This window comes from Perognathus longimembris, chromosome 7, assembly GCF_023159225.1.
Source record: "Perognathus longimembris pacificus isolate PPM17 chromosome 7, ASM2315922v1, whole genome shotgun sequence".
Lineage (NCBI taxonomy): Eukaryota > Metazoa > Chordata > Mammalia > Rodentia > Heteromyidae > Perognathus > Perognathus longimembris.
Window position 1 is genome coordinate 14,385,622 of NC_063167.1, and position 19,512 is coordinate 14,405,133.

At 50.5% G+C, this 19,512-nt stretch overlaps 1 protein-coding gene across 1 annotated transcript; it reads left to right on the forward strand.

Moving 5' to 3' along the window:
- Nucleotides 1-1,285: 1,285 nt before the first annotated feature.
- Eloa (elongin A) lies at nt 1,286-19,101 on the forward strand. Its single transcript, XM_048350497.1, has 11 exons — nt 1,286-1,431; nt 7,613-7,669; nt 8,946-9,052; nt 10,682-11,882; nt 12,757-12,871; nt 13,835-13,990; nt 14,094-14,191; nt 14,927-15,107; nt 15,512-15,623; nt 16,052-16,227; nt 16,771-19,101. Exons 1-11 carry the CDS (start codon nt 1,357-1,359, stop codon nt 16,830-16,832), a joined length of 2,340 nt encoding a protein of 779 aa, XP_048206454.1. The 5' UTR covers nt 1,286-1,356; the 3' UTR covers nt 16,833-19,101.
- The last annotated feature ends 411 nt before the right edge of the window (nt 19,102-19,512 follow it).

Below are 19,512 nucleotides of genomic sequence, written 5' to 3' on the forward strand. Positions count from 1 at the left end.
ATCTAATTGATGTAGATGTTTTGTCAATTTTTTTTTTTTGGTTATTGTTGTTATTGTCGGTCATGGGGCTTGAACTCTGGGCCTGGATGCTGTCTCTGAGCTCTTCAGGTCAAGGCTAGTGCTCTACCACTTTCTGGTGGTTAATTGGAGATAAACCAATCACGATCTGGGATGTATTGGTGATGGGCCGGCAGGTCCTCAGAGGACATAGCTACCCACACATCGAATAAAGAAGTACCTGGTACCTTTGGAGGAACTCTGTTGTGAAGTGAGCAGGTGGTTATTACTTTCAGGAATTAAGGTACTTAACCTTTCTTTCTCTCTCTCTTTCCTTTCTCTTTTTCTTTTCTTTCTTTCTTTCTTTCTTTTTGCTAGTTCTGGGGCTTGGACTCAGGGCCTGAACACTGACTGTCCCTGGCTTCTTTTTGCTCAAGGCTAGCACTCTTATCTCTTGAGCCCCAGCACATACCACGTTTGGCTTTTTCTATTTATGTGGTGCTGAGGAATTGAACCCAGGGCCTCATGCATGCTAGGCAAGCGCTCTACCACTAAGCCACATTCCCAGCCCCGGTGCTTAACTTTTGATTAAATTCCTTTCTTTCTCTGGTCCTCAAATTTTGAACCTATTCCGTTTTCTTTTTCCTTTGAGACTGGCTTGCCACAGCCTCGCAGGTGATGAGATTACAAGAGAGCACCACCACGCCTGACTTCAGGGATTCAAATTCCTTCTCGGTCGGTGTGGTGAGGCGGCTTGCACAGTTATCCGGGTGCGGAGCCTCAGTTTCCTCCCCTGTAAAGTGGGAGTCATCCTTTCGATGAGATCGTAATTAAGGCTGTCTCCTGGCGCCTAGTGCGTTCCACTTACTTAGGGTAGTTAGTGAGCACTGTGGGTTCGGAGCGACCCCGGGCCCACCCTCAGGTGCGGAGGGCGGGCGGGGCGGGGCGGGCGGGGCGGGCGGGCCGGAGGGCGGGGTCGGGGGGCGAGGGTTTAGACTCCGGGTCTGAGGCCGAGGCCTCAGTACTCGGTGGACTCCTCCAGGCTGTGCGGCACGTCTCTGCAGGGCCGGCGTCCCGAGAGCCAGCGCGGGGCTCCAGGCTGCGATCCCGGAACGCGGGGCGCTCGGGCTGCGGGCGAGGCCGGGGCTGCGGGGGGACCCCGACCCCGGGCTGCGGGCGAGGCCTGCGCGCGGCCGTCCCCGCGCCCGCGCGCCCCGCGCGCCCCGCGCGCCCCGCGGCCGAGGCCCGGAAGGGGCCAGTCGCGCTTCCGTCTCCGCCGGGGCCACACGGAGGGCGGAGCTCGGCCCGAGGACGCGACGCGAGCCCAGTTCCGGCGAGGAGGCCGCGCCAGTGACAGCGATGGCGGCGGAGTCGGCGCTGCAAGTTGTGGAGAAGCTGCAGGCGCGCCTGGCCGCGAACCCGGACCCCAAGAAGGTGAGCGGGGCGCGGCGGGCGCGGGCGGGCGTTGGGCGCGGCGCGGGCCCGGTAACGGTCGCGGGCGGCGTCGCCATTGGGGGCTCCGGGAGGGGGGGGGAGCGGCTCCGGGGCCCGGCGGGCGCCGGGTGGTCTCCCCGCGGCGGGTCCCGCGGGCGCCCCTCCTCCCCGGGCCCGCCCCCTCCACCCCCCAGACCCCGGCGCCCCCCGACGGGGCAGCAGCTCGGGGTGGGCGCGGGGCGCGCGCGCTCCGCATCTGCGTGGCCCCGGGCGGCCCCCGGACGGCCCGGTGCGGGCGACCCCCGGCTTCCCCCCCCCGGCCCGGCCGGAGCGGGGCACCCCGCGCTCCCCAGGAGCCCCCCAGAACCGAACGGGACGCGGCCTCGCGCCGCCCGGCAGCGCTCGCACCAAGTTCGGTCTTGTGAAGTGGCGGGGGGGGGGGGGACCCGAAGTTGTGGTGAGAGCTTCTGACCTCGTGGGGAGCCGCGCGCCGCCGCTTCTCGGGGTCCGAGGGGCGGCCCCCCCCCCCGCCCGAGCGGGGTCCCGGGAGTCCCCGAGGCTCCGCTGAGAAACTTGTCCCCCTCGCCCTCCCCCTCCCGGCGTTCGTGCCGCCGGCCTCCAGCCGGGTGGGGCGGTGCGGGGCGCCGCGCGGGGTCCCCAAAGGCGAACCCCGGGACTCGGAGGCGGCGGCCGCCCGCGCGGGTCCCCGTCCCCGGCGTTCCCAGCCGGGGGTCGACCCCCCCGTCCACCCGCTCTCCTCCCCCGCCGCTTCCCGAAGGGTCAGCTCGACCTGATCGCCATTTTCCAGCTTTTCTGGAAGCGCTCCTTCCACCCCGGCCCTAGCCAGTCACCCGGAGGCTTCCTCCCTCCTTCCCCGGGTCCCCCCACGGCCCCTCGCCCATCTCCCTCCTCCACACCCAGCGCGGAGAACTACTTTTCAGGAAGCTCTGTCAGTTATCAAGAATCTTGGGAAGCTTAAATGCTTTCAACGAACCGTCCGGTGTTACATTTCTGCCGAGCTTCAGAATCTAGGGGTGGGGGGGCAGGCGTATTTACAAGTCGCTTTTTACAATAACTCTTTGTGGACACCTAATAAATGGTCATTATTCCCGAGTACCGGTTTGCCTCCCCAAACGTAAGATCTGTGACTGTTTAAAATTTTAAAAAGCAGGGTTTTTTTTGTGTGTGTGTTTTTTGTGTTGTTGTAACCACCCCCATTTGGACTTTATTTTTATCTTTTCTTCTTTCAATGCCGTATGCAGCACCTAAAGGTATTTCCCCCCCCCCCCCCCAGAATAGAAAATCTGCAGTAGCTTTTCTGGTACTGTAGTTGTTAAACATGAAGCGTCAAGTCGGGGAAGGGCTCCAGTACATTTACTTGAAATATTAGTGATTTGATTAACAACAACAACAAAAATGTGTTTGAGCTTTTTCTGACCAGAAGAAGCACACAAGGACCAGGGGTGTATAGTTCATTGGCAGTTTGCTTGCTTAGTATGAATGAGGCCCTGGCTCCATCCCCAACACTTAAAAAGTGGGGGTGGAAATCTCTGAGAACTTGTAGCTTTGCACTGGGAACTACTATGAAGGTTAGAAAATCAGTCTTTCTTTTCTTTTTCCTTTTTTTTTGTGCTGGTCTTGAACTCGGGGCCTGGATGCTGTTTCTGAGCTTTTTTGCTCTAGGCTACCAAATTCTACCACTTTCAACTTTTTTGGGGGGAAGGGGGGAAGGGGGCTAGTTAATTGGAAATAGGAGTCTCACAAACTTTACTGTCTGGGCTGGTTTTTGAACCCTGATTCTCAGGTCCCTCTCAGCCTCCTGAGTAGCTAGGATTACAGGTGTGAGCCACCAGTGCCTGGTGAGAGATCCTTTTTTTTTTTTTTTTTTAAAGGGCATAATAGTTGGCATTCGAAAGTGAATGCCAGGGAAAGTTGCAGGCTGGCACCCTGGCCTTCCTCCTCTCAGCCTTCAGTGAATCCAACAAGCTCCCACAGGTTGTGCCTGATTATAGAGCTGCATTGACTGTGCAACCAGATCTCGCTTTCACGCCACTGTGAGCCAAAGGGTTTGATTCCATACTAGTGTTCATGAGTCTTCTGGTATCAAACATCAGGATTCAAGTTATAACTGTTCTCGTCTGCAGTCTAGCCATGCTTGGGAGAGGTCCTAAGCCAAGCAGCTCACTTCGTTTTTTAATTAATTAATTTTTTTTTTTTGTCAGTCGTGGTGCTTGAATTTAGGGCCTGGTGCTGTCTGTCCCTGAGCTCTTTTGCTCAAGGATAGGCACTCTACCACCTTGAGCCACAGCACCATTTCTGATTTTTTTTTTTTTTTGGGGTGGTTAATTGGAGATAGAGTCTCACAGACTTTCCTTCCTGGGCTTGCTTTGGACTTTGATCCTCGGATCTCAGCCTCCTGAGTAGCTAGGAATACAGGGGTGAGCCACCAGCTCACCCCACATCACTTGGCTTTTGTTCCTGCTGTTGAACTGGAACTGATTTTCATGACTGTCCCGTGTTAAATCTTGAATGTGACTATACAGAGAACACCAGTTGATGGTGGTGTTAAAGCAACTGAGATTCTCCGCATGTTATGTGCACACATTTGACATTTCTCAATCTCTGGTTACAAGTGTTTAGAAAACTGTACCCCTGGTACATTGGTTTGATAACAGCAAGTTTCCATCTGTCTGAGGATACTGATTGCTGTGTCATTGCTTATTGCTTGGAATTGACTGAGGATGGTGGGGACGGGAAGTCCTTTCTTGTGTTGGGCTAGATTAGTTTCAAAGTCTTGGGTTTGAGTTTTTTCTGGTTAATTCATTCTTGCTCACCTGAAGTCAAGCAGAAAGGCAGAAAGTAGTCAGGGCAGTGTTAGGCATGGAGGCACACCCACCCTGTGCCCTGCACAATGTCTGGCAGTGCTGGGTGTGGGGGTGCATGCCACTGCTCTTCTGGGGCCCTTCTCCTGTGCTGCCTTTGCAGAGGTCCTGGGACTATGTCTTGTGGGTGACCTCTGTCACGTGGACGCGTGGACTGTGATCTGTCAGGCAGCACAATGCCGAGGAGCCGCTCCTCTGCTTTCCTCCAGGCCTGAGTTGGGCATATGCACTGTTTTCCTAATGACAGTGTTAGTTACGCTGAGTGCTTCTCTGCTTGTGAAGCCACTTATCAACCATCACTGCTTAGTTTCACTATCTGTCAAATGGGGAGGGTCAAGGAGGTCAGACCTGGGCTGGGGATATAGCCTAGTGGCAAGAGTGCCTGCCTCGGATACACGAGGCCCTAGGTTCGATTCCCCAGCACCACATATACAAAAAAACGGCCAGAAGTGGCGCTGTGGCTCAAGAGGCAGAGTGCTAGCCTTGAGCGGGAAGAAGCCAGGGACAGTGCTCAGGCCCTGAGTCCAAGGCCCAGGACTGGCCAAAAAAAAAAAAAAAAGGAGGTCAGACCTGGAAGGAACTGGCAGAGCAGCCTCACTCATTGGATGTACGTAAACACATCCCATGCATTTAGGGATGGCCCACGCCTGTCATCCTAGCTACTCAGGAGGCCGAGATCTGAGGATCACAGTTCAAAGCCAACCCAGGCAAGAAAGTACATGTGATTCTTTTTTTTTTTGGCCAGTCCTGGGCCTTGGACTCAGGGCCTGAGCACTGTCCCTGGCTTCCTTTTTGCTCAAGGCTAGCACTCTGCCATTTGAGCCACAGCACCCCTTCTGGCCGTTTTCTGTATATGTGGTGCTGGGGAATCGAACCCAGGGCCTCATATCCCCAGCCCGTACAGGTGATTCTTATCTCTACTTAACCACTGGAAAACTGGGAGTGGTAAGCTGTGGCTCAAAGTGGTAAAGCTCTAACCTAGAGCAAAAGAGTTCAGGGACCCAGGCCTTGAGTTCAAGCCCCATGACCAACAACAACAACAAAAAAAAGTAAAGTAAAAGAAGAAAAGGAATTAGCAAGCTGGACACGGTGCCTCATGCCTGCGATCATAGCTACTCAGGAGGAAGCTGAGATCTGAGGATCCAGGCTTAAAGCCAGCCCAGCCTGGGCCGACAAATCTGAGAGACTTTTATTTCCAGTTAACCAGCAGAAAGCCAGAAGTACGACTCAAGTGGTAGAGTGCCAGCCTAGAGTGGAAAAAGAAAGCTAAGCAAAGAGCTCAAGGCTCAGAATTCAATTCCAGTAATGGCACCTGCACACCCAGAAAGAAAGGAAAGGGAGAAGGGAGGGAAGGAAAGAAAGGAAGGTAGAAAATTGGCACTAGTCTTTGTACCTAGAGCTTGGGTGACAAATATGCATATAGCCAGATATGGTGGTACACACGAGACTCCCTGCACTCAGCGGCTGAGGCAGGAGGACCAGGCATTCAAAGCCAGGCTGCTTTACACAGCAAACGTCTCGTCTCAAAGAATCAAGCAAAAAGGCAATACAGTTTTTCTTAAGCTGGATTACAGTGGAGGTAGAATTTGAGTGGAGGATAATTTTCACTGTTCTTTTTTTTTCTGCCAGGCCTGGGGCTTGAACTCAGGGCTTGAGCACTGTCCCTGGCTTCTTTTTGCTCAAGGCTAGCACTCTGCCTCTTGAGCCACAGCGCCACTTCTGGCTGTTTTCTATATATGTGGTGCTGAGGAATCGAACCCAGGGCTTCATGTATGTGAGGCAAGCACTCTCGCTACTAGGTCATATTCCCAGCCCTTCACTCTGTTCTGAAGTTGACACTACTGCCCAGACAGACCACTTGACCTCTTAGTCCTAGTTAAACAAGATTACCATCTATATTCTAGTTGCTCTGCCTTGTTAAGTAATTATGGAAGTAGAATGACCAGAAAAACGTATTTGTTACCCCACCTATTAGCAACATGGCACAGCAGTTAAGAGCCTAGCTTAGGCTAGGGAGAGAGAATGGATGGGTCTTGTTATCTAATGGTTAAGTGTAAGGATAGCCACAGTTACCTACTTTGAACTGCTTAACTGTGCAGCCCTCCTTGTATGGCAACTGTGCCCACCCACATTTCCTGGAGAACAGCTCTTGGTAGACAGAGCTGAGCAATGTCTGGTTGAGGATCCACATTAGAGCTGTCAGCTGATAAGTAAGTAACAAGTGAAGTAACAGTAAGCATGACGAGCCTTAACAGTATCACAGAAACTATGACAGAGCACCTCACTGCTTGTGACGTAGAGACAGGATCCAGTTTCTCCTGCAGGTGATGTAACAGGTTCCGAGAGGTTACTGACTTGCCCAAGATCACCTGGTTAGAAGGTGAGGGCTTCTCTGACTCCGGAACTCCATCTTAACAGCTCTGTTATACTGAGTTTGACCTAGTTTTCAGGACTGAATAAAGGAAACGTGGCCAAACCCAGATTTCCTTTCTAACCACCCAGGCATTTTGTGTTCAACATCAGTACACAATCACAGCGAGGTTCTGATTCTGGCTGCTCAGGATCACTTTTGGCTTCCCACTAGTGAACACTGTGGTGCTGGCACCATGCTGCTACTGTCTTCCTGCAGAGGCCTCTCCTCTCTGCCATCTTCTGCCAGGCCCATGGGAAGTTCCTCTAAACGTGGTACCTTTCTCACCAATCTCTGTCAGAATGAAGCAGATATAGTTGCCAGTGACTAGCAGAGTAGGTGGGTTTTGTGTATCCTGTCTCTGCCTTGGTGTGGCTGAGCAGTTGGAAGGGCAGTCTGCAGCTAAGGACTCCACTAAGTCAACCCTGCCTGTGTCCTGGGGCTAGTGACAAAACTTTCAGAGCCTGTTCTCACTTGTGAACGCCATAGTCGCCATACTCATTCCTGGAAAATGTGTAGCACTGCCTGAGCAGTGAACCACAGATTCTCTCTCTCTCTCTCTCTCTCTCTCTCTCTCTCTCTCTCTGTCTCTCTCTGTCTCTCTGTCTCTGTCTCTCTCTCTCTCTCTTTCTCTTTCTCTCTTTGGCCAATGCTGGGGCTTGAGCTTTTTTTTGTTTAAGGCTTGCACTCTACCACTTGAGCCACAACACCACTTTTGGCTTTTTCTGCTTATGGGGTACCAAGGAATCAAACCCAGGGCTTTCATGCATGCTAGGCAAGCGCTCTGACACTGAGCCACATTCCCAGCCCCCATCAGATACCCTTGTTCACTCCTATGAATGTGATCGTGACTTTATTGAAGCTAATGTTTATTTTATTCTCTCTGCAGCTATTGAAATATTTGAAGAAACTCTCCACTTTGCCTATTACAGTAGACATTCTTGCGGTAAGAACTGTGCAACTTTAAATATTATAAAACTCTGTCCCATACATAGCCTTGCTACTGAAGAGTGTAGGGGAAATTTAGAGGATAGGCTTTGGAAATCAAAGAAACTAACCCTATATATACAAAAGGTTACATAATTATGATCTTGTTTATATGAGCTGTCCAGTCTAGACAAATTCAAAGACAGGTAGTAGGTGAGTAGTTATTTGGGGCTGGTGGGACTGGAGGGAACAGGGATCTTCATAGTGTGGTAGAAGTGTCCTGATAAGGAAACCTGGGTTTTAAACTCAGGCTCAGCTCCAGGAGTTCCACATGTCGGGTCCAGCCATTTGTGCCCTATGTGCCAGATACAGAGACAGGGAAAAGAGAGTTATTGCATGGCACGGGCTGCCACAGGAAGGCAGCATGTGAGCTCTTCTCTCCCCCTCTGGGTTCAGGCAGAAGTTATAGGTTTAAATAGACAATGAGGGGTAGCAAGAGAAAGGTATGCATAGTCCAACCATCCCAAGCAAGAGCCACTGATGCCTGGCAGCTGGTCAGGCCAGCTGGCAGCTTCTAACTGGCTTCCAAGATGGCTGTGTAGTGAATGCAGAGGAGAATAGCTCAGGGCAAAGGACACAGATACAAGATGGAGGAGGCTTGAATTCCAAGCTTTCTATCTGCCTTCTGTTTGTGGGCCCGAGTAAGAAGTCAGTGCTTCTCAGCAAAGGCATGATTATTTTGAAAATGACCAGAAGTGGCTCTGTGGCTCAAGTGGCAGAGTGCTAGCCTTGAGCAAAAAGAAGCCAGGGACAGTGCTCAGGCCTGGAGTTCAAGACCCAGGACTGGCAAAAAATAAAATAGTGATTGATTGCAGGGCTGGGGAGAAAACCCTGTATGCTGGAAATGTTAGGCAAATACTCTACACTTAGCTACACCTAGTGATGTGAATTGTATTTCAAAATTAAGATTATGAATGAAAAGAAGGTTGGCTTTGGCATCTGCATTCGAATCTGTCCCCTTCCCTGTGTCTGTATCCTGTGAGGCTGACTTCTGCTCCAGGGTTGTGAAGAGCTTTGGCTGGGTCCCTCAGACCTGTCATATCTATACTATTAAAGTTCTAGTTAATGACATGTTCCTCTGAGTTTGTATATATTGTTACTATGCATCATTAGAGACTTTGCTAGAAGGCAACAAAGTAACACTATATTGACCTACCTTGGATGGCACAAGGAGGATGTGTAACTTATTTGCATTCCTTCCTCTGTCAACTCTGCATTCCATTTGCCATTTGCAGGAGACTGGGGTTGGGAAGACGGTGAATAGCTTTCGGAAACATGAGCAAGTTGGAAGCTTTGCCAGGGACCTAGTGGCCCAGTGGAAGAAGCTGGTTCCTGTGGAACGGTAAAAATGTTTCTCTTTAAATTTGCCCAGTTCACTGTTTCCTTTCCTTCCTTTTCTTAAATATCCTGGTCCTGAGGCTTGAACTCAAGGCCTGGGCACTGTCCCTTAGCTTTTTCCCTCAAGGCTGGTGCTCCACCACTTGAGTCTACTCCCAGGTATTTTTAGTGGTTAATTGGAGAAGAGTGTCAAGGACTTTCCTGCTCAGGCTGGCTTTAAATAGAGATCCTCAGATCGCAGCTTCCTGAGCAGCTAGGATGACAGCTGTGAGCCACCAATACCCAGAAGCTTTATAATTTGCTTTAGTATTCCTCCTCCAACCTTGTGTTTAAAATGCCTGTTTCGCATCATTATAAATAGAATCCACAATCATTGCAGAATGTTAGTGTCTAGAATGGAGATAAGAATAAAAATTTCTAATTTGTCATTTAAAGATAAGCATGAACATTTTTGGCTTTTTTGTTGCGGTGGTGGTAACTTTAGTTGTTCTGGAGATGGAAACCTAAGGTCTTGCCATTCATGCTCCTAGCTATATCCCAACTCTTCCAACCTCTTTTTCCTCCTCCCTTCCCTCCCTCTTTTCCTTTTTTCTTTTCACTTTTCTTTTTTCTTTCCTTTCTGTACTATAGCTTCAACTCAGCCTCACATTCTTGGTCTTCTTCATGTGAGGCTGGAGCTCTGCCACACCTTCTTTCCTGTCTTTGTGCTGGTTCATTGGAGATAAGATTGGCTTTGTTTGCATGAGTGTCTTCCTCAGATTTCAGTCTTCACCATGCCTAGGATTACATACTGGTATCATTTTAGTCTCTCCCCCCCCTCCTTTTTTTTTTTTTTTCTTGCCAGTCCTGGGGCTTGAACTTGGCCTGGGCACTGTCCCTGAGCGCCTTTTGTTCAAGGTTAGTACTGTACCACTTGAGCCACGGGGCCACTTCCAGCTTTTTCTGTAATTAATTGGAAATAAGAGTCTTATAAGCCAGGGCTGGGGGCTCATGCCTGTAATCCTAGCTACTTAGGAGGCTAAGATCTGAGGATTGCAGTTTGATGCCAGCTGGGGCAGGAAGGTCCATGAGACTCTTAAAGCTGAGATGACAGGTATGTATCATTTGCCCAGTGCATTGGTTGAGATGAGATCTCAAGAACTTTTTTGCCTAGCTGCTTTGATCTCCACCTCCCAAGAAGCTGTGATTATAGGCATGAGCTACTGTAACCAGCTATTTAACAAAACAAAACAAATAGCAAAAAACCAAACCCCACAAACATACTGCATTTTTGTTCTCTCTCTCTCTCTCTCTCTCTCCCCCCAACTCTCCCCAATCCTAGGGCTTGACCTCAGGGCCTGTGCCCTGTCCCTGAGCTCCTTTTTGCTCAAGGCTAGCACTCTACCACTTGAGCCACAGCGCCACTTCCGGCTCTTTCTGTGAGTAATTGGAGATGAGAGTCTCGTAGTTTCTTGCTCAGGCTGGCTTCAAACTGCGATCCTCAGATCTCAGCCTTCCAAGTAGCTAGGATAACAGGTGTGAGCCACTGGCACCTGGCTTTTGTTTTCTTTTTCTTTTGCCAGTAGTACGATTTGAACTTGTGTCTGAACAAGGATCACACTGATGTGTATATCTGGTTTTCCTTCTATTTTAGGACCAGTGACGCTGATGAACAGGACTTTGAGAAGAGCAGTTCCCGAAAGCGCCCTCGGGATGCTCTTCAGAGGGAGGAGGAGATGCAGGAGGGCCACCAGGAACACTGGAAAGCCTCCGGCAGCCGCTCCTACAGCCCTGAGCACAGACCGAAGAAACACAGAAAACTCCCCGAGCTCGAAGGACCTCACAGAGTAACTCACAGCCATGAGCGGAGAGAGGAGAGAAAGAAGTGCCACCGAGCGTCCCCACCCTATTCTTCAGACCCCGAGTCTTCTGACTATGGCCATGTTCAGTCCCCCCCAGCGCCTGCAAGTCCCCATCACCCTCAGGTGTTCATGAACCATTACAGGTCCCCAGAGGAGGACCACGAGTCCATCACTCTGCACCAGAAGCCTGGGAGAGGCCACAGTAATGCCCTTCAGGACAGACTGGGGGTCAGTCAGGAACGGCACCTGGAGGAACCCCAGGGCAAAGGGGTTATGAACCAAAACAAGGAGCACAAATCTTCCCACAAGGAGAAGCGCCTTGTGGACGCCAGGGGGGATGAGAAGGCCCCTGCTCTGAGCAGGGAGAAATCACACAAGGCTCTGGCCAAAGAGGGAAGCCGAAGGCCACTCTCAGGGGACAGTGTTAGGGAGAAACAACCCCCCGGTGCTGCCAAGAAAGAGAAGGAAAGAGAAGGCAGCAGTCTGAAGAAGAAGTTTCCATCCACCCTGGAGGTTGCTTCCGACAACCTCCTTAAAAAAACAAAACACAAGGATTTGGAGAAAACCAAATCTGACAAGACTAAGCCAAGTGTGGATGGGCTAGACATCGGGAAGGGGGCTGGAGACCTGTTGCCCAAAACAAAGGAAAAGGTCTCTAACAACGTAAAGGCTCAAGAAGGGAAGGTGAAGACTTCTCATTCAGGTAAGAAGTCCCTGAGCTCCTTCCCTAAAGAGGAGGAGGCAGACATGGATGATGAATTTGAACAGCCTACCATGTCCTTCGAATCATACCTCAGCTATGACCAGCCCCGGAAGAAAAAGAAGAAGATCGTGAAAACTTCCACCACAGCACCCGGAGAAAAAGGGCTGAAAAAAAGTGAATCTAAAAGCATTAGTAAAAACCTGGACTCAGTTCAGAAATTGCCCAAGGTGAATGAAAACAAATCAGAGAAGCTGCAACAGGCTGGGGCTGATTCAGCCAAGCCAAGAAAGGTAAGCTGGATATGGGTCTGCCTGGCCCCCTTTCCTCACTAGCTGTCATGTAAATAGCACCCATGGTAATTTTCTGGGGAGGCTCCCATAATAGAGGGTCTTGCTAGCAAGTATGATGCCCTAGTCCAAATCCCATTACCACCTTAAAAAAAAATGGCAATTTTCAGCCACGTGCCTTTGCTTCATACCTGTAATCCTTTTATTTTTGACCTGTCTTGGGGCTTAGACTCAGGGCCTGAGCTCTGTTCCTGGCTTCCTTTGCTCAAGGCTAGCACTCTACCTCTTGAGCTACAGTGCCACTTCTTGCATTTTCTGTATATCTGGTGCTCAGGAATTGAACCCAGGGCTTCGTGCATGCTAGCAAGCACTCTATCGCTAAGCCACATTCCCAGCCCTCATACCTGTAATCCTAGCTGCTCAGGAGGGTGAGATCTGAGGATTGTGGTTCAAAGGCAGCCCCAGTAAAAAAGTTCCCGTGAAACTCTTATCTCCAATAAACTACTCAGAATAAGCCAGAAGTGGCGCCGTGATTCAAATGGTAGAGCACTAGCCTTATATAGCACAAAGAGGCTCAGGGATATGCCGAGGCCTTGAGTTCAAGCCCCAGGACTGGCAATTAAAAAAGGCCATTTTCTGGGTTGGGAATGTAGGTCAGTGGTAGAGTATTTGCTGAATGTATGTGAAGTTCTATGTTCAGCCCCCAGCACACAAAATATTTTGGTTGGTTCATCTGCATTTGTTTCTTGGCTTAGCTGGTGTCATCCATGGCTCTGGCACCCCAGCTCCGCCTGAGGTGTGTCATGCTGTAGTGCTCCTGGGATGGCCTTGTGAGAGCATGCGCGATGGCAGGGCCTCTGATGACTCTCTCTCACAGGTTCCTGGGGACGCCGTGCCCGTGCTGCCAGACCTGCCGTTGCCCGTGATCCAGGCCAATTACCGCCCCCTTCCCTCCCTTGAACTCATCTCTTCCTTCCAGCCCAAACGGAAAGGTGATTTTCTACATCTCCTCTTCAAATGGGGGCGGCAGGGTGGTGGTATAAATCTCATTCGTGCTCTATGACAGTGTTTCATCAGATTTTGTGAACATAAATTCTGGAGTTTGATAGCTCAGGTGGAATCCCAGCACTGGTCTGTACAAGGTGTCTGACTTTGAGTAGTATCTTCATTTCTTTGAACCTCAGTATTATAGCCCATAACTAGGAGCAATAGTGATATTTGACTAATATAGTAATGGTAATCCAAACACGATAATGCTAATAAAGCTTTTGGCTCCAGAGTTTTCGTATAGCAAGCATTCAATAAACCCTAGCTGCTGCTGTTATTAGCAGCCCTTTGGGTGATTTTTTTATATTTTACTGAGACCCTGCAAAAATATCGAGTTTGAATAGCACAAAAATAAACCCCTGAGCCAGGTGCTGGTGACTCGAGCCGGTAATCTTAGCTAATAAGAAGGCTGAGATCTGAGGACTGCAATTCAAAGCCAGCCTGGACAGGAAAGTCTGTGAGATTCTTACCTCCAGTTAATCACAGAAAAAGCTGGAAGTGGCACTGTGGCTCAAGTGGTAGAGTGCTAGCCTTGAGCAAAAAGGGGCTCAGGGACAGCGCCCAAGCCGGAGTTTGAGCCTTAGGACCAGCAATAAACAAAAATAAGGCGCTATATGTGTCCATCAGTAGGTGATGAACAGAATCACAACTCACCCACATGGTGGCCTCTCATGCCAGTGTAAATGTACAGACATGGAATGATTGCTCCCATGTAAATGAAAAGAGTATAGTGAATATGATACTAAGGTACACATGGGCTTATTTTTGCCAAGTGTCTGGAAGGATGTATAGGAATTGGTAGCATTGGTTGTCTTTGAGAGAGGGAAAGAGGCTGAGCACAGGGTGGACGGAGAGTGTCACGATGTGGTTGGGGCTTGTGTGACACTCTGGTTTTTCTTGCCCTGTAGCATTCTCTTCACCCCAGGAAGAAGAAGAAGCTGGATTCACTGGGCGCAGAATGAATTCCAAGATGCAGGTGTATTCCGGTTCCAAGTGTGCCTATCTCCCCAAAATGATGACCTTGCACCAGCAGTGCATCCGTGTGCTTAAAAACAACATCGACTGTGAGTAGTTGCCTGCTCTTCTCAAGTGCTTTCCACTGGCGACCTTGTCACTGGGTGGCCTGGTTGCTAGTCAGCACTCTGACCTCTGATTTTTCTTCTGCAGCCATCTTTGAAGTGGGAGGTGTCCCCTATTCTGTTCTTGAACCCGTTCTGGAGAGGTGTACACCTGAGCAGCTCTACCGCATAGAGGAATGCAATCACGTGAGTGTCCCCGCTGGGTGTGAAGAGGGCAGTCTTTAGGCTTTGTCTTTAGAAGTAGCTGTGTCTCTGGATCTGCAAGGGCTGAAGGGCAGGTCAGAGGTCAGATTACTGTTCTGGGCATGTTTGGTTTGCCTCAGGGCATTTCTAGCACCTGTTCCTGACTGCTTAAGCTGGCCTCTGGGGCTAGAATCTAGGTGGGAGTCACTGGGAGAGAAAAACATTTCCTTGCTCTCTGGAGCTTGCCTGCTCACCAAGGTCACGGTCACGGGAGAACAGCCGCTGTGGAGCGCCTGCGGTGTGCTGGCCTCTGGCCTTGGGTGTTTGGTGGATAGGAAGAACTCAGACGGGCTGAGGATCTCTTTAGAGGCATCTGAACTTTGCAGTCCCTTTCCTTTCATGCAGATGAGTTTTCCTGACTGAGTCAGCCGTCCCTGCTCGGAGACATCTGACTGTGGCACCCTCTTTGCAGCCACCTTGCCCAACAGTTCAGTGTGTAGCCGGGGGAGCCCCCAACCCCATCCACAGCTACCCAGAAACCGCTGGCATAGGGTCTCACACTTAACAGTTTCTACATGTTTAAAATTAAAACCCCATAACAACTACCATTGTGGGAAATAGGCCGCCCTATAGGCTACTAGGTAGACTAAAAAAACCTTAGAGCATTGTTGCTTCTAGATGGAAACAAGATTATATAAGAGTGCTTCATGTAAGTGATGTGTTTTGTCTTGACTTCAGGTATTAATTGAAGAAACAGACCAATTATGGAAAGTTCATTGCCACAGAGACTTTAAGGAAGAGAGACCAGAAGAGTATGAGTCCTGGCGGGAGATGTACCTGCGGCTTCAGGATGCTCGAGAGCAGCGGCTACGATTGTTAACCAAGAACATCCGATCTGCACACGCCAACAAACCCAAGGGTAAGGGACAAAGAGGTCTCTTGCACTTGTAGGTAGGCAGAGCTGGGTGTGTCTTCAGCTACAGTCCTGCAGCCACACTGTGGGGTTGTTGACGCTCATAAGCCCGTGGTTTTGGAGCACTTGAAAGCCTGTCCAGGGCTGGGAATATGGCCTAGAGGCAAGAGTGCTTGCCTCGTGTACATGAAGCCCAGGGTTCGATTCCCCAGCACCACATATATAGAAAATGGCCAGAAGTGGCGCTGTGGCTCAAGTGACAGAGTGCTAGCCTTGAGCAAAAAGAAGCCAGGGACAGTGCTCAGGCTCTGAGTTCAAGGCCCAGGACTGGCAAAAAAAAAAAAGCTGTCAATTAAATAGCAGCAATGCCTCTGCTCGAGACAGACATTAACATCCACGTTTCTCTACAGGCCGACAAGCAAAGATGGCCTTTGTTAACTCCGTGGCCAAGCCACCTCGCGATGTTCGACGGAGGCAGGAGAAGTTTGGAACGGGAGGGGCAGCTGTCGCGGAGAAAGTCAGGTGAGGGCTTTATGCTGGCAGGGCTGCCCCAAGGGGGCTGCAAGGGCGCGCAGGCAGCGTGGAGTGTGAGATTGGGATGTAGACCTCAACTGTGGCTTCCCTGAGCCCTAGCTTCCAGGAGGGTAGCATGGGTGGGTGATGACTCCCATCTCTTGTGTGGGGCCCAGGCCATAGGACATGCTCCCTCATGCTTTTAGACAACACAGATTTCTGGGGTGACCAGATTGTTTCTCCTAAACCACATAAATGGTTTCAGTGCAGTCTGACACCTCAACAGAGGTCGGCTGCGAGGCTTGTTCTTAGCAGGAGGTTCACACAGTGGCTGCTAGGCCCGCTGCTGAGTCTGTCTACAGCAGGCCAGCTTTTGGCTGTGCATTCAGGAGGCAGATTTCTTCCACTGGTGCTACCAGCTTTGTTCTGTGCTACAGGATTAAGCCAGCCCCGTACACGTCAGGAAGCAGCCATGTTCCTGCCAGCAGCAGCAACAGCTTCACCGCCAGCCCCGAGGAGCCAGCTTACGACGGCCCCAGCACCAGCAGTGCCCACTTGGCTCCGGTGGTCAGCAGCAGTGTGTGCTATGACCCTCGAAAACCTGCTGTGAAGAGTAAGTAGCTTGGATGTCTGCTCAGATATTCAAAACGCTTTTGAACCCCTCGAGTATCGCTGCGGCTTGTGTTGAATGTAGCATCGCAGGAGGCCTGGCACCTGCCGGTGGCACAGTCAGCCCCCGACCCTGCTGGGTCCATGGCAACATGAACCTGCTGATGTGGTCTGCATAGCTCACCTAGCGATAGAAAGATGTGGGTGGTGGCCTTCCATGTTTGTGATGCCGTTACACACTGTGGCGAGTGGCCCTTGGGGTTGGTGAGGATTGGCTTCCCTACCTGCCCCTTAGTGCACACCATGTGCACAGTGGCCAGCCTTCCTGAGCTGTGAGGCAGGGGTTAGATTAGGGACGGTGATGCTATGCCCTGGGCGGGCGTCTGCAAGTGCCTCTTGCTTTCTGACAGTGTCACAGGCAATTCGTGTCAGCAGATTCTTCCTGCTTGTATCCCTCGTGAGGTGATGCACAGCCAAGAGCAGCACGACTTGGCTTGGCTTTGACTACCACGCCAGGCTGAAACAACTGCCTTGTTTCTTTCCACAGAAATTGCACCGATGATGGCCAAGACAATTAAAGCTTTCAAGAACAGATTCTCCCGACGATAGACTGAGGACTTGCCCTGCAGATGGAATTTGAGGGGGCAGGAATACAGGGATACGGAGGGCTGGGGAAGGGGACTTGCAAAGGAGCCTGGCATCCAGCTTTCGCTGTGTGGAACCTTTTGGTCTGCGAGTGCTGCACGCTGACAGAGGTGGCCCCTGAGCGCCACGGCCCCGCCCTGCCCGGAGCACACGCCAGCCTTCCGAGCACGATGTGAAGCCTCAGTCTCACTGAGGATTTTAAGGTCACTTATACTTTTGTTGCTGATTAGCATCTTTGTAAACTATAAGACATAGTTTTAATGAATAAATATTGCCCCAGATTGTATTTATATTACCCCAGGTTTTTCTGTTTTTTTTTTTTTGTTTGTTTTTTTTGTTCTCTACCACACACAGCCTTGTATTGTTCAGGTCCTTTAGATGAAAGCCTAGCAAAAGCCATTCCTGCCTCAGGTCAGCTCTGGAGTGGCCTGTGGTCCAGTGGAGGACGGGGCCTCGGCCTGTGTGCGGTTGCACATAGGGCAGGAGTGTGGGCCAGGCAGAGCGCACTCTGCCCCCAGGGGAGGCGGGCATGGAGCCCCGCCTCCGCGCCCCTATGCAGGTGTACCTCTTTCCTACCCATTCAAGAGTATTTATTTAGGGAGGCTGTTTGTAAATGCCTCTGTCCTTTCCCAATCCTCTTTGCAAATCACCCACCCCCTTCTTTTTTAAGGCTCACTAAGAAGACACAGAACTTTGAGAAGTCAATTTGCACAGAACCTCAGCAATTTTAACTTGTAGTTTCTGGTTCAAATTTTAGGTGTTTCCCCCCCCTCCCTTACCTTTCCTTCTGCCCACCAGCATGGGAGGGGGGCACACAGACCTGGCAGGGCTTTTGTAGCTCTGCGTTGGCTTTGGAGTTTTAAAAGCTAGCACTTTAATCTCTTGCTTCCTATGAATTGCTACTAGAAGTGAATGGTGGAAAGTCATGAGAGTTGGAATGCTCTGTTGGAAATTGCTTGTTTCTGCCTTTTCTTTAAAAGGAAAGATGACGTTGGTGTAAGCGCACAGCAGTGTGCTGTGTCTGGTAGAGAACTTTGCCCTCTGCCTTCTGAGTGTGCCAACCAGGATGTGAGGGAAGGGGTGGCTTGGGGACTGTGTCTGAGGAGGGGGACCACAGGGCGCATCCATCTAGCTGGATAGAGCCTCTCCCTTCCGAGCTGACATGGAGCAGGATGACAACAAGAAGGGCCACATCAGCTCCTTCTGCCTTCCAGGTTGGAACCCATGTGGAAATAGATGCTATGAATTTGAGACTTACACCCCATGGAACCTGCAAAGCAGAGGGAGCGCTGGCTCGCAAGCCTGCTCATCAGCCCTCCCCACGAGTTCTCAAAGCCTGGCAGGTGGAATCCACTCTGCCGACCATCCTGGAGACCTCACTTAGGCAACACAGGAAACCCGCCCAACCAGGGCTCCTCAGTCCTCGGTGTGCATGGCGGGGCAGGCCTGGGACAACGGGACACAAGTATTACAATGTTTTGATTTGCTGTATTTTTGAATTAGTAAAAGACTATTTCTCTTGTTTACCATTGCTCTTCTATCTCTCAGCCTGATCTACCTACCAAATCCAATATTAGCGAGCTTCTTACCTGAAGCCGGATGAACACTGAGATCGGAGCCCAGGCACCTGTTGCCTGCAACAGCTTCCTCTAAGTGCCACCTTCCATCTGTCTTGTAGCTGTGTTTCCAGTTTTTCATAGTTCAGGTTCACTCCATGTGTAGGAGTCTTTTGGTGGGAAGTGAAGAAAGGACATGTTTGTGTATCCAACATCAAATCCAGGTTGGGCACGTAAAGATCTCCTGTGAGCCCTGTTCACACAAGCCTGACCCTCCTGGACCTTCTTCTCCCTCTCCAGGGGTGTGCGTCCAGGACTGTTTCGGGGAGAAAAATGCTGACTTTCCTCACGATCTGCTCACCTAGCTGACTGAAATGATGGCCAAGCAAACATAACAATGTTGAATTTTTAGTCTCTGAAAATGTACAATTTTTTTTTTTTTACTACATTACATACAAACTACCAAATTACAAATTAGTCTTTTGTGACCCTTCGTTCAGGTTGTCCAGGCGGGAGAGGCAAGATCTCATCCTGCTCTTCATTTGTATTTTGGTCCTGAAATGTAAATACAATTTTCTATGTTACTTTTTTGTGGCAATGATGAAGATGAATATTTTAATTAGATAAGTTATACCAAAAGGGAAACCCCATGTCTAAATAAAGAACAAACTCTACCTTTTGGACTCTTTCTTGCTTGTTTGGCCAAGGAATAGAAGTCTCTGAACATTTTGTTTCCTGGGCTGAGGCAGTGTGCTTAGTCTAGGGGCCTGGCCTTAGAGGAAGCTGGGTTTCTGTTGATAATACAGGAAGATTAGGGGAGTGGAGTTTTAGGCATGGTGAACCAGAGGGCAAAAGGGGGGCGGTGTGACTCAGGTGTAAGGGACCCACACGGCCCCTGAGGCTGAGCTAAGTGCAATGTACAGTTAGAAACTACAGCCCAAAGGTATACTAATGTCCATGTTGCCTGGCTCATCTGTAGCGAGGATTTGAAACCCTGCACTCTTTCTGCTTTTAGTCTGTCTGAGGGGGCATGATGGCCCCAGGTGTCCCCTCAGTCTTTAGCAAGATCATCATCATGAATAAGCCTA